We start from the raw sequence: 14176 nt of genomic DNA, 5'->3' as shown, positions 1-14176 counted from the left end.
ATTATACATGGAGAACCTCTGCGGACATTTCAGCGTACTGGCAGGGGCTTAACAGCCATCCAAAGCTATACAGATGTACCTAGTGGCATCATTATTCTCTCTCATAAATATGGAAGCATAAAGTCCACACACAGAGAAAATACAGGTAGGTAAGCACTTAAAGTTTACAGCTTATTAGAGAAAACTAAGTCAGAAACAGTATAACGGAGAAAGCACTACGGATTCACATTCCAGAAGACCCAAGTGATCCGACCACACCAGGTAAAAGGCAATTAGGCAGGTACTTTGATCTGCCTAAGCCTCCTAGTGGACAGTACCTACCTCAGAAGGAAGGAAATCGGCACAATGGAGTCTTTATTCACTAGCAGCAATTTTCAGGCAACATGCTTGTCTTTACAAAACAGACTGCTCCTCCCCGTACTTACCTGCCTGCTTACCGGCTGCCAGAAGGAACGGCGCGAGTTTTAAACAAATTTCCTACTGCTCTAATTAAACAGGAACACAGCAAAGAGGCAGCTCATCTATTTCTCATTTTCGGTTCGACCCCATCTAGAGCTCTCAGGTATGTGAATGCCAAGTGACGACAAGCGGACTGAGGGGTCACTCTCAGGGTGCCAATGGAATAAAAGTTAAATCCGGGTTGGCTCCTCCCACTTGGATGACGAGCCCATTGTTTGGTGGTTTTCTCACCAGAGCCCGTCATAGCTACTAATCCTCCTTTCTTATTTACTGTGGAAAATTCCTCAATAGCATAAATCAGAGCCACTGGGCTAAAGAGAACATACACTTAAAAATATCAATAATAGGATTGCCTGGGTGGCTCAGTGGGTTAAAGCCTCTGCCTTGGGCTCAGGTCATGATCTCAGAGTCCTGGGATTGAGTCCCGCATGAGGATCTCTGCTCAGCGGGGAGCCTGCTTCCCCCTCTCTCTCTGCCTGCCTCTCTGCCTACTTGTGATCTCTCTCTCTCTCTCTGTCAAATAAATAAATAAAATCTTAAAAATAAATAACAATAATAGACTGATGGCCAGGCAAGTGATGGAGCAAATACAGCAAGACATACAGAGTAGAATCTGGAGAGTGGCCATATGGGTGCTAAGAGTATAATGGTTTCAACTTTTCTGCATGTTTGAAAATGTTCATAATAAAGTGCTGGGGAAAAACAATTCAAAACTGTAATCACAAGAAGACAGTAGGCCCCACTGGAAAGACCTCAGCCTAGAAGGAACAGCTGAAAGACAGAAAGAAGGGACGTTCTTAGTCTAAGCCCAGGAACTCTCAAAGTTTAAAACTGGAAAGTGTCTTAGGAATCCTCTAGGGCAGGACAAATATGTAGTTTTATGGGTCTGTGAAAAATTAGAAAAATAGCAGTAACATAGCATTTTCAAAAAAGCTAAAAACTGCTCCTTTGCTAAGATTATTAACCTCTACACTTCTGGGCTTTATCCTTTATTTAACGAACTGTTGGCAATAGATATACTGTCTGATAATAGATTTGGCTCCTTGGGTCACCACTTTGCAGTCAAATCTGATTACCTTTCATATCCTCCTCTCCTACCTTGATGTCTAAACCCTTGACCTGCCTTCAGCAAGAATCTCCCTACCCATAATGTCTCCTCTTAGTAATTTTCCACCTACTATGTCCTCGCTCTGCTCATTGGCTATAAATCCCCAGCTGTCTTAGCTGTATTTGGAGTAAAGTCTAATTCCTTTCCCCTATTAAAATGCTCCTATTGCAATAGTCTTGAATAAAGTCTTCCTTACCATTTTAACAAATGTTAGAATAACTTTTTCTTTACTCATGCCTTTATACAGGTATGTATAAAGGTCTTGAGACTTTCAGGTACAGAGAACTAGGCAGCTAATTACTGTGCTTGCTGGAAATATAGTTTCCTTCTGCTGTTTTACTTAAAGGCTCCAAATGCTGACATTTAAAATTGCCCAGAAGCATTAAGACCTTAAAAATAAAACAAACATCCTTCCTGCCCTCCCTTCCCCAATGCTGGCCGCTTTCAACCTTATTACTCCATGATTTCACTTTAATTTCAAAGGATGACACTAAAAGGGGAAAGACTATTGACATAAAATTTTCTTGAGGACAATGACTATGTCTTATTATATGTGCTCAAGAATAGGACCAATACTGGACACATAGTAGGAATGCAATGATTTCATTGATTGAATGAAAGAATGGAAGCGGATGGACAGGATTTATTTCCTGAAAAAGGAAAAGTAATTCAAAAATAAATTCAAAGGTTTGAGAGAGGAATCAATCCTCTGTTCAAATCAGACAAATCAGGGAAAACTGTAAAGACAACTATAACAACCAAATGCCTAGAATTAAAATATATCTTCCTTTAAAAATAATTTGTCCTTCCTTCTCAAATTTCCAAATGACAGAAGAGGGAATGCTTCCAAATACATTTTACAAAGCCAGCGTTACCTTGATACCAAAACCAGATAAGGGCACAAGAAAGTTACAGGCCAATATTTCTGATGAACACAGATGCTCAACAAAATATTAGCTAACTGAATTCAACAACACACTAAAAGGATCACACACCATAATCGAATGGGCTTTATTCCAGGGATGAAAAGATGGTTTAATACATACAAATTGATTAATGTGATACACAGTAACAAAATAAAGGATAAAAATCATGATCTCAATAGATGCATAAAAAAAAGCATTTGACAATATTCAACATCCATTTATGATTTAAAAAAACCTCACAACAAAGTAGGTAGAGAGCGAATGTAACTCAATGTCATAAAGGCCACATATGACAAGTCCATAGCTAACAACAATATGCTAACTGGTGCTAGGCTGTACGTTCTTCCTCTAAGACCAGGAACAAGACAAAAATATTCACTCTCACCACTTTTATTCAACATAGCACTGGAAGTCCTAGTTAGAACAATCAGGCAGGAAGAAAAATAAGGAAAAGGGAAAGGAAAGAAAAGAAAAAGCCATCCCAATTAGAAGACATAAAACTGCAACTACTTGCAGATAACATGATATCAACAGAACTAAAGACTCCACTAAAAAAACTGTTAGACTAGACACATGCAGTAAAGTTACAAGATACATCAATATACAAAAATCAGTTGTGTTTCTATCCACTAATAATGAACTATCAGAGAACTTTAGAAAACAATTCCATTTCCAACTATACCAAAAAGAGTAAAATACCTAAAAACAAAATGAACCAAAGAGGTGAAAAGCCTGTCGAGGGGCGCCTGGGTGGCTCAGTGGGTTAAGCCGCTGCCTTCGGCTCAGGTCATGATCTCAGAGTCCTGGGATCGAGCCCCGCATCGGGCTCTCTGCTCTCTAGGGGAGCCTGCTTCCTCCTCTCTCTCTGCCTGCCTCTCTGCCTGCTTGTGATCTCTCTGTCAAATAAATAAATAAAATCTTAAAAAAAAAAAAAAAAAAAGAAAAGCCTGTCGATGAAAACTATAAAACACTGGTGAAAGAAAGTGAAGGAAGTACAAAGGGAAAATACATATCATGCTCAGGGATTGGAAAAATACTGTTAAAGTGTCCAAAGCAATCTACAGATTCATGTTATCCCTAGTATCAAAATTCCAATAGCATTTTTCACAGAAATAGAACAATCCTAAAATATGTATGGAGCCACAAAAGACCCCAAATGGCCAAACAAATCTTGAGAAAGAAGAACAAAACTGGAGGCATCATGTTTCCTGATTTCAAACTATATTATAAAGCTATGGTAATGAAAACAGCATGGGACTGACAAAAAAACAGACACATAGATAAATGGAACAGAGAGCCCAGAAATAATCCCATATATTTATGGCCAGTTAACTTATGATGAAGGAGCCAAGAATAAACAATTGGGAACAGTCAGTCTCTTCAATAAGTGGTATGGGGAAAACTGGTATGGGAAAAGCCATATTCAAAAAAGAATGAAAATGGACCAATATCTTACACCATACACAAACATTAATTCAAAATGGATTAAAGACTTGAATGCTAGTTGAAACCATAAAATTCCAAGAAGAAAATATAGGTGGTACATTCTTTAATATAGGTCTTGGCAACAATTTTTTGGTATGACACCAGAAGTTAAGGCAACAAAAGCAAAAAAACAAGTAAGACTATCCAAACTAAAAAGCTTCTACACAGCAAAGGAAACCATCAATACAATAAAATGAAAGGCAACCTGCTGAATGGAGAAAAATATCTGCAAACCATATACCTGATAAGGTGTTAGTATCCAAAATATATTAAAAAAAAATAACTCATCCAACTCAAAAACCAAAAAAGTCTGATTTTTTAAATGGAAGGAGAACCTGAATAGACATTTTTCCAAAGACAACAAACAGATGGCTAACAGGAACATGAAAAGGTACCCAACATCCCTAATCCTCAGGGATATGCAAACTAAAACCACGATGCCATATCAGCTTACACCTGTTAGAATGGCTATTATCACAAGGACAAGAAATAACAAGCATTAGTTAGGATGTGGGAAAAAAGGAACTCTTGTGCACTGTGGGTGGGAATGTAAATTGGTATGCTATGGGAAACAGTACGAGCTTCCTCAAAAAATTAAAATATAACTGACCTAGGATCCACCAATTCCACTTCTAGGTATTTACCCAAAGGCAACGAAAACACTAACTCAAAAAGATACCTGCGCCCTCATGTTCACTGCAGCATTATTTACAATAGGTAAGACACGGAAACAGGTGCGCCTGGGTGGCTCAGTGGTTTAAAGCCTCTGCCTTCGGCTCAGGTCATGATCCCAGGGTCCTGGGATCCAGCCCTGCATCGGGCTCTCTGCTCAGCAGGGAGCCTGCTTCCCTTCCTCTCTCTCTCTCTCTCTCTCTCTGCCTACTTGTGATCTCTGTCAAATAAATAAATAAAATCTTTAAAAAAAAAAAAAAGACATGGAAACCTCAGTGCCCAATGATAGATGAATGGATAAAGAAAATTGTGTGTGTACCTATATACATCACATACATACCTTATATTCTTATACATCATATAAATATATAGATAAGATATATGTGATATATATAGATATATACACAAAATGGAATATTATTTGGTCATAAAAATAGGAAATCCTGCCATTTGTGACAGCATGGATGGACCCTGAGGACATATGTTATGCGAAATAAGTCAAAGACAAATGCTATATGATCTCACTTCTATGTGTCTTTTTTTTTTTTTTAAAGATTTATTTACTTGAGAGAGAGAGAGAGAATGAAAGTGAGAGAGAGCATGAGAGGGGAAAAGGTCAAAAGGAGAAGCTGACTCCCCGTGGAGCCAGGAGCCCGATGCAGGACTCGATCCTAGGACTCCAGGATCATGACCTGAGCCAAAGGCAGTTGCTTAACCAACTGAGCTATCCAGGCACCCCATGTGTGTAAATCTTAAAACAAAAACCAAATTCATAAAGATAACAGATTGGTGAATGGTTGGGGTGTGTGTGTGTGTGTGTGCACAAAATGGGTTAAGGTAGTCAAAAGGTACAAGCTTTCAGTTATAAAATATGTCCTGCAGATGTAATGTATAGCATGGTGACTATAGTTAATAATATTGTATTGTATATCTGAAAGTTGCCAAAACTAAATCTTAAAAGCTCTCATCTCTCTCTCTCTCACACACACACATCTTAACTCCGTGTGGTGATGGATGTTAACCAGACTTATTAGGATCATTTCACAATATATACATATATGGAATCATTTTACGACACAGCTGAAACTAATACTATGTCCATCATATGTCAATGAAAAATCGTCCTCAATAATATATTTTTAGGAGTTCCTGGGTGGCTCAGTTAAGCATCTGCCTTCGGCTCAGGTCACGATCTCAGGGTCCTGGGATCGGGCCCCACACAGGGCTCCCTGCTTGTGGGAAGACTGCTTCTCCCTCTCCTCTCCACTTGTTCTCTCTCTCAAATAAATAAATAAAAATCTTTAAAATTTTTTAAAAAATGATATAGTTTTAGAAAACAATTCTAGTATGCAATCAGTTTTATTAGTCGGTATTGCAGTGTCAGGAAGTACTGTGTGGTGGGAAAGTATCAGAGACGTGTACCTAACTGGGGATGCAACACAGGATAAATACAACCTCAGAATGCTTAAATCTTCTGTCAGAAGCATCACTAGTCTTTGAAGGAAGTTGATCCAGTTTCCTAAGAGCCCAGAAGCTCCACGCCTGAGGGGAAGACTTCATTATAATGTTAAATCTGAAAAAGGGGGTGGGGGGGGGGGGGGGGATGTGGTCACTGGGTGAGGGCATTAAGGAGGGCACGTGATGTAATGAGCACTGGGCATTATATGCAACTGATAAATTACTGAACTTGACATCTGAAACTACTGATACGCTATACATTAACTGTTGAATTTAAATTAAAAAGTTAAAATAAAAAAAATCTGAAAAGGGGAGGAGAGCTTAACTGCCTGCTTTAAAATAGGAAATTAATACCTTCTGCAGGCTACCAGAATGGTAGGTGAAATGTTTTAGGTTACTCTGAACTTTTAACTATTCTGCAAACAAGTGCTATGGAGAGTTTTGTGAAATAAGACACACCCCTCCACAGTCCATTTCTTTTTATCTTTATGCAAGAAGTGGAGAACTTTCAAGATTTTTCCATTGCCCAGTTAAACAGGAAGCTCCAAGGCAGGAGCTCTGCTAAGAGGTGTAAAAGAGATGGGTGTGCTAGAGGAGGTTCGAAGGGAAAAAGAAAGGCCAGGGGATTTCTGAGCTTCAGGTCAAGAGAGAAATAGTGGTTTCTCTGTCATCACAGCTGCACAGCCAACCAATGTGATTTATTGGTAATTGTTCATTAATGCCAATAACTAGGGAGACAGAACAGCCTACAGATTCCAAAACAAATCTAAATACTTATGGGCTATTTGATGTATTTAAACAACATTATTTCATCATAATTTTGAACATTGTGTGACACAAAGAACTTAAAAGTAGCTTTATTTTTTTTTTTTTTTTTTTTTTTTGGTGCCCATGTCTGGGTCACTTTTATAAGAAAAGTACTAGAAAAAGAAAAGAATCACATAGTTATAGCTATAACCTAAGTAAAATTCTGCTGTAATTATTTCTTTCTGCACAAGTAAAAATCTGTCATTGACAAAATGTGAATAGGATGCTTTCATACAGACTATTCCATGTTCTCTGGTATTTTCCACTGCCAGAGTTGCGGGCACAAACCCCATATCCACTTGTATCTCTCAGTCCAGCCGATCACTGGTGAGAGAAAGGTTGGACAAACTGGACAAGAGAAAGTCAAATGGGCTCCCAACCCATTAAAAACTGAACCAAGTTCTAGGTCCCAGAAGCACGGGGACCCTTGCGAGGTATTTAAAGTTGTAGAGAGAGAAAGGAAGTAGTTGCCCTGTGGGGTCTCTGGGTCAGATGTTGTTTTCCATAGCCTCTCTCCAAGCAGTTCTAACAATCTCAATCCATAATTTCAAAACCAAACTAAAAAATAAAACTTGCTAATGTAGGTTTGTTTTACGATTTTAGCTCTGTGGATGTTATCTGTAACTGTAATGCTTTACAGAGCCTTACAACCGAGCATATAGCCCTTGAAATCTTCAGCCATAATAGAAAGCTTTTTGAAGGGCCAGGAAATTCCACTCAGCCCAATGCCAATAAATACTGAATGAATAAGTAAGGGTCTTCAGTCTCTGGATCCTTGAGTCTTATAAGGACTGCTTAAGCGAATTCTCTAGGTACACAACCTATACAAAATCTCTTCTTGAAAAGGATTAGCAGTAAGTGGCTAAAAAATAGAACATTTCTCAATGTTTCTGCCCTCCAAAAGGTCAGCACTAGAGTTCAACTCTCCTCTAATGCCTCATTCACCAAGTGATGCCAATTCTTCTTCTGGGGAAGGCATAAAAAGTAGCTCCCTCTCTGGAAATGTAAGCAAACCACTTCTGATTCAGGTCTTGAGTCATTAGCATCCCCCTTGTCCCTATTCTCTGAGCAATCTTCCTACCAATTCCATCCCTCTCAGGTACCTTCTAAAACGAAGGGAATTCCTCCTTCCAGGAGATACTGCGCAAAGGGCAGTATTACTCATAGCAGCCTAGACCCTACAGGTCTCTCTCTCCCCTTCCCTATTTCAGCCATTTTGCCCATTCAGGATGTGTTTTTGCAGGAAGAGTAAGTATAGTTCAAGGTTTGAGGAAGCGGTACAGTACTTCTGACAGAGGGTTGTGGCAAGATAACACCAGTGGTTAATCTTGGGTACAAATGAATGCATCATGGTTTATTACACTGTAAGGAGGCAGTTCGGTGGTGTGGGCTCTGGAATCATGCTTGAGTTCAAATACAGGCTCTGCTAAGGTCATAGGACTCTGGGAAAGTTGCATAACCATTCAGTGCCTCTGCATTCTAATATATATATATATATATATATTCTATTTTATAGAAAAAATATATATTTCTATTTTATAGAAAATATATATATTCTATTGTATAGAAAAAATATATATTTTTATTTTATAGAATTTTTTTCACTCTGAAAAGTCATTTACTTACATAATGACAGTAATAATATTTATAAGTAATATTAAAATCACAGTAAGATTTAAATGAATACTGGAGAATAAAATACTATTTTAAAACAAAATGAATAACATAGTACCATATATTGCATTAACTTTATGTTAAAACTTATTACAGTTTTCTCACTATTATGATTTATGTCATGACCATTCTTGGAAAATACTGTAGGAAGCCTATTAACTTTTTAAAAAATGTTTAATTTATATGTAATCAAGTGTCACCAAATTAAGTTCACTGCATTGCTATTAATTTTAGTAGTTTTTTTTTATTTAAGAGAATCTTATGGATATTCAGATTTGCCATCAGTCATCACCAAATTTGCCTTTTTTCAGTTTAAAAATTATGCTAATTTTTTAATCTTTATTTTATAGAATATTTCTATAAAATATTCTATTTTATAGAAAAAATATGTATTTCTATTATATAGGAATATATATATATATATATATATATATATATTCTATTTTATGGAAAATACAAATGTTACTGCCTACCTTACAGGGTTGTTGTGAGAATCAAATGACAGGATACAAATCTGGATAGAGTGAAATCGCTAGACAGTAAGCACCAACTTTGTTAGCTATTATTAGCACCATGTATATATTTTAAAAGAATGAGGTAATTCTCTATGTACTGACTTTGAATAAAGTCCATGACAGTGTTTTTCTGAAAATGCTACAGAATAACATACTTAGTAGGAGTCTATCTTGGAAAGAAAAAAAGAAACACATGATACATATTCATGAGTGCATCCAAATAAGTCTAGAAAGGCACACACACCACTCAACACTAAATCACAGTCATAAACCCCAGGGAATGCATGCGTGTGTGTGTGTGTGTGTGTGTGTGTTTGGTGGGGGGGGAGGTTTCCTACATTTGTATAAGTACAGGTCTTTGCTTGAATTCACAAGTTCGTACTGATGTAGGTAATACTGGGGTCCAGAGCTGATGGCCAATAGGAAATTCTTGAGACATCTTCAGTGCAAAATGGTGGTTTTATTAAAGCACAGGGACAGGACCCATGGGCAGAAAGGGCTGCACTGGGGTTGTGAGGGTTGGCGATTATGTCAAGTTGGGAGGGGGTTCGGGATAGTGTAAATCTCTAAGGAATTTTGGAAACAAGTTTCCAGGAGGGGTTAGCTATTGTTAGAGAAAGGTCATTTATTACAGTCTAATAAAACCTTAGTCATGAGACCCTACGGATGTGTATCAGTGGGCCATATGCTGGGGGGATGACTGCTAACATGTATCTTGGGGAATAGAGATAAAGGAATTTCCAAAGGAATTTTTATGTTAAAGTAGACTTACAGGATCCTGGGTAGTTGGACTAAGATCGCCTCTTGCCCTTAGTTAAGCGTCGACATCGAGGCAGTTGAGTTTTCTAGAGGAAGGTCACTGCCTGTTTCAAGGACTTGTCAATAGACTGTAAGCAGCAAGGAAATTTAACTTTTTCTTTTGCCTTTGTTTCCCACATCATGTACTATGTATATAATCAATTTTTAAAATTAAACATTTTACAGTGGGCTTTCTAACCTTCAATTTGAACATTTCTCACTTCCAGGTCTAGAAAAAGGTGAACTTCTTGGAGATAAGGAAATGGAGGCCCACCTAGGAGGAGGGAGAACCTTGTAGTCCCATCTATCCCATCTACAGGTCTCATTTCAGATTCCCTTACAGTCTCTAAAGTCCTTGGCACATTATGCGCCTGCCATAGGATCCAAACATTCTGAATCCGGTTGTTTTATTCCCCTTTCCTTTTCTTCCTGTTTGAGGCCTTTCTTCTATTGCGACCATGTAGCTTTGACATGTGTTTTAACATCTTCCTTCCTCTCAGAACTTTCTCACCATTTGCTTGTCATTCTGTCCCTCAGACTGGTGCCCCTGCCTTGGGAAACCCACCAGAGTTACAACTAGCCAGAGTGACAACTAGCCAGGTAGTTCGGGGTTTTTGGCAGGCACACAATTGTAGGATGAGTGGAATATTTTGCTTGCAACGCTTCTAAATGGGCTTTTAAGCCTTTTTTTTTTTTTTTTTTTTTTTTAATCTCATTCAAGAAACGGTGTTTGGTATGTTTGGGCACTTTTTCTTTACACAGGTGCTCATTTCTGCTTTGGCTTTCTTCTCCTGGAAGTTACAATGCTATCTCGTACCTCACCCCACACGACGTTCTCTACCATACTTGTCCTTTATTAGGAGTTAATTTTTGTTTTAGCACCCGGCGTGCTCACTAGTCTTCTCACCATTTTTCACACTCCCGTCGCCTATCCCTATTCACGTTTTCTATTAAAATCCAGGGAGAAAAGATCATATGGTGAAAAGGGAAGGAAAAAAGGAATTCCAAATTCTAGTTAGGACGTCTTCCCCGCCGTCTTTCGCACCGGAACCCGGCGCTTCGGGAACCATATCTGCCCCGGGGTATCCGGGCCACCAGAAAAGGGTCAGCATCAAAGCGCCCAGGCGTCGGGAGAGCGGATTGGTTCCCGGGCGAACCAATCAGCGAGCGATGCTGTTCGCGGATCTGGGAGGGCCAAGATTATAGAGCGGATGGAGTTAAAGGAAAAGGGCCAGGTGTGCCAGGCACACGCGTTCTGCGTGCACTTGTGCACCCATCGGGTCATTGTTAAGCCTGGATCTCTGATCTCCTAAATTCCACCCTCCGAATTTCCCATTTCATAACGCTGAGTAGGGTGAAAAACATCACGTATCCTACCATTCATAAGAGGGTCATTAATAGTCAATGGCGGAGAAGCTGGGGGTCGGGGTTGGGTGGGGGGAGGCCATTAAAACCCTTCTCCTTTCCCAGTTCCTTTCCAGATCGACAACCTAACTGAATCAGTTCTTGAAATAGTAAATCACTCAAACGTTCGCTTAATCGCCAAAGCTGATTACCAAAATGCTATCATTAGACACCCGAAATAAGTTCCCCCTCCCCGTGGGTTGGGAGAAACAGTACGGGCATTTACCGAACGCTCAGGCTTTTACTACCTGCTAAAGGAGAAGGGAGCGAGCTCTTAGGCTAAGTCAGAGAAACTGAGCCCTTCTGAAATTTGCAACCTCGCACACGGACGCCCCCCCCCACAACCACCGCCCAAGCGCAGCTACAGCTCCTCGCGACTTTACCCCACAAACTTCATGCGGAGGCGCAAAGATTTTGGGGAGGGTGGGCGCTGATACCAGATTTGCCTGCTGTGCTTCAAACTTCACCAGAGCTCTTCTACGCACTTTCTTCCAAGTGTCACAGCCCCCGGACTCACGGACCGGTTCAATCTTAGCTTTCCCACGGTCCTGCGCTGCCACCCACTATCCACCACCATACCCGGGCTGGAGACGCTGCGTCCTTGGGGATGGGGGAAGGGGGAATTGGGGAAGGGCCAGTGTAAAGTAAAGAGGTCCCCGCTGAGGCCTGGACGCCGGCAGCCCCTGCAGGGCCCTGGGGCCGAGGAAAGAGAGAGGAGGGCTGGAACCTTGCGGGGAAGGGCCGCGAGGAGAGCAGGGGGCGCCGCCGGTGTCGCTACACTCACTCTGCGTAGCCAGTGGCCCAGGGCAGCCGCCGGGTCTCCTTGAGGATGAGGATGGGGCGGGCGATGTGGTCTGCGCTGCACTCCACCTCGTCCTGAGACAGCCCCAGGAACTCCGGCCGCCCATAGGGGAAGCGCAGGGGCAGGTCCGAGCCTCCACAGCCGCCGCCGCTGTGCTCGGAGCCTGAGCTGCCAGCCATGATGCCGCCCATGAAATTGGCCACGGCAGATTTCACTCGAGTGAGCATATTACTCCGGCGTCCTGCAGCAGCGGTGCGAGCAGGAGGCAGCGGGGGCCCGACGAGGCGCAGCGCGGGGCATGCAGGCTGCGGCGGGCGCCGGGCGCACGGGCAGCCGGGCCGCTGGGGCGCGCCGCGCGGCTCCCGGAGCCTAATGCTGCAGGGGGCCGGGCCCCGGCCTCCCGCGCTCCGTGCCGCCGCCGCCTCCCCAGGCTACACTTCCGCAACGGAGCGGCATGGAGCGGGCCGGCGGGGCCCGGAGAGACGCCGCGCGCTCCGGGAGCGGCTGGGCGACGGCAGCAGGTCCCTTCCCCGCCCTCTGCGCTCGGCTCCTGCGTGAGCGGAACTGAGCCCACCCGGCGAGCCAGCAGAGCCGGCGCGGCTGCTGGCACAGCTACCGCCGCCGTCGAGTCATGTGATAATCAGGCTGCAAGGGCTCGGGCAGCGGAGGTGGCCGGAGCTCAGCCCCTCCCCTGCCCGCCCAAGCGCGGCTCGCACCGGGATCGTGACCTCCTGGGGGAGGGGGAGCCGGGCTAGGTCCGTACCCGGCTGAGGGGATGGGGGCGCTGTGAGCGGAAGGCCGCATACAGGTGTTAGGGGAGGTCACGTGGAGCCGGGCAAAGCCAGTTGAGGAATCCACTCGCTGAGGAGTGCTTGCCTACGCCTTCGGGGAAAGGAAACTTCGGGAGCCCAAGGGGAAAGGGGAGACAAGTGGAATCTTGGTGGGGCGAGTCCACGGTGCGACGGCAGTGGAAATGAGAAACACCTGGTGTAAAAGACTTCAGAGCTGAAACAAAAAACACTCAAGGTTTGCACAAGAATTATTGAAAGTTTTCTCCTAGGCATTTCTAGAATTACTTTTTAAAAAATTTTATTACCACCACACGCATCTTTATCTGCAGACAAGCTCTGTTTTGAACCCAGAATAAGCTAATGGAAAGAAAACAAAAGGGCTGTAAGTTAGATACACGCTCTGTTTTACCTAGTACTTAACTATTAAATAGATTATACAATCATGTTCCTCCAACATAACAACAAAAATATCTTTTTGAAGCTTATTCTGTTTAATTGAGACACTTAATGTAGACTATTTTCTTAAACAGAAAAATGTCTGAAAAGCCAACTAATGAATGTGTTTTATCAGAGGTGACATTTGTTAAATATTGGCTTAATTTTTTTTTTTTGCAAGAAAGCTATATCCTGTTCATGTTTACTTATTCTGTATCCTGTTCCCATGTTTACCCACCATTTAATTTGCCAAGATTCTGTGTTACTGGTGGAGTTACACATTCTGAACAGCTCAGAGTTCAGGAGGGAATACAGACCTTCATTCTTCCAAATGAGTGGGAAGGTGGGGAGAGAGGCCCAGGTGTTGGAGGGAAAGTAATCCTTCCAAGAGGAATTGGAATTTTTGTTCTTAGGTGAGGCCTGAGTAAACCTCACTGACACCCTTTCTATCATATCTATAATATTTTTAAAGTCATTTTTAAATAATATTTTTAAAGTCATTTTCCCCTTTGGCTTTTTCACAAATAGGTACTCCAGTTTATAGCAAATAATTATGTAAAAAAAAAAAAACTTGCAAATGTTCAGTGAGGTACCATTCCTGTCAATGAGTTTTTATTACTTTTCACAGAACAGAAAAATAATTTTAGCTTGGACCTCTTTCTCTAATTTTAAAATTTGGGACAGGATTCTAAATAATTCTAAATAATTCATAAATAATCTAAATGAACAACAACAAAAAAAAAGTCTTCTCAATCTTTGCTTTGCTAAACTATAAACTTCTACATGGAAAAATCTATGTAGTGGCTAAACATCTAACCAACCACATGCTCTGGCATCCACTG

General features: G+C 41.6%; 1 protein-coding gene across 1 annotated transcript in view; it reads right to left on the bottom strand.

Moving 5' to 3' along the window:
• Positions 1–12393, bottom strand: part of LOC111160197 (protein phosphatase, Mg2+/Mn2+ dependent 1H) — a 256386-nt gene extending 243993 nt beyond the window's left edge. The window contains exon 1 of the mRNA XM_022523104.1: positions 12091–12393. Coding sequence (XP_022378812.1) covers positions 12091–12335 — 245 coding nt within the window. The 5' untranslated portion in view covers positions 12336–12393. The remainder of the gene's footprint in view (positions 1–12090) is intronic.
• Between the last annotated feature and the right edge of the window lie 1783 nt (positions 12394–14176).

The sequence above is a fragment of the Enhydra lutris genome, unplaced genomic scaffold (assembly GCF_002288905.1).
Source record: "Enhydra lutris kenyoni isolate GAN:26980312 unplaced genomic scaffold, ASM228890v2 scaffoldscaffold74, whole genome shotgun sequence".
NCBI classification, from domain to species: domain Eukaryota; kingdom Metazoa; phylum Chordata; class Mammalia; order Carnivora; family Mustelidae; genus Enhydra; species Enhydra lutris.
The sequence above is the reverse complement of the archived record's forward strand: the minus strand, read 5'-3'. Positions and strand labels throughout refer to the sequence as shown.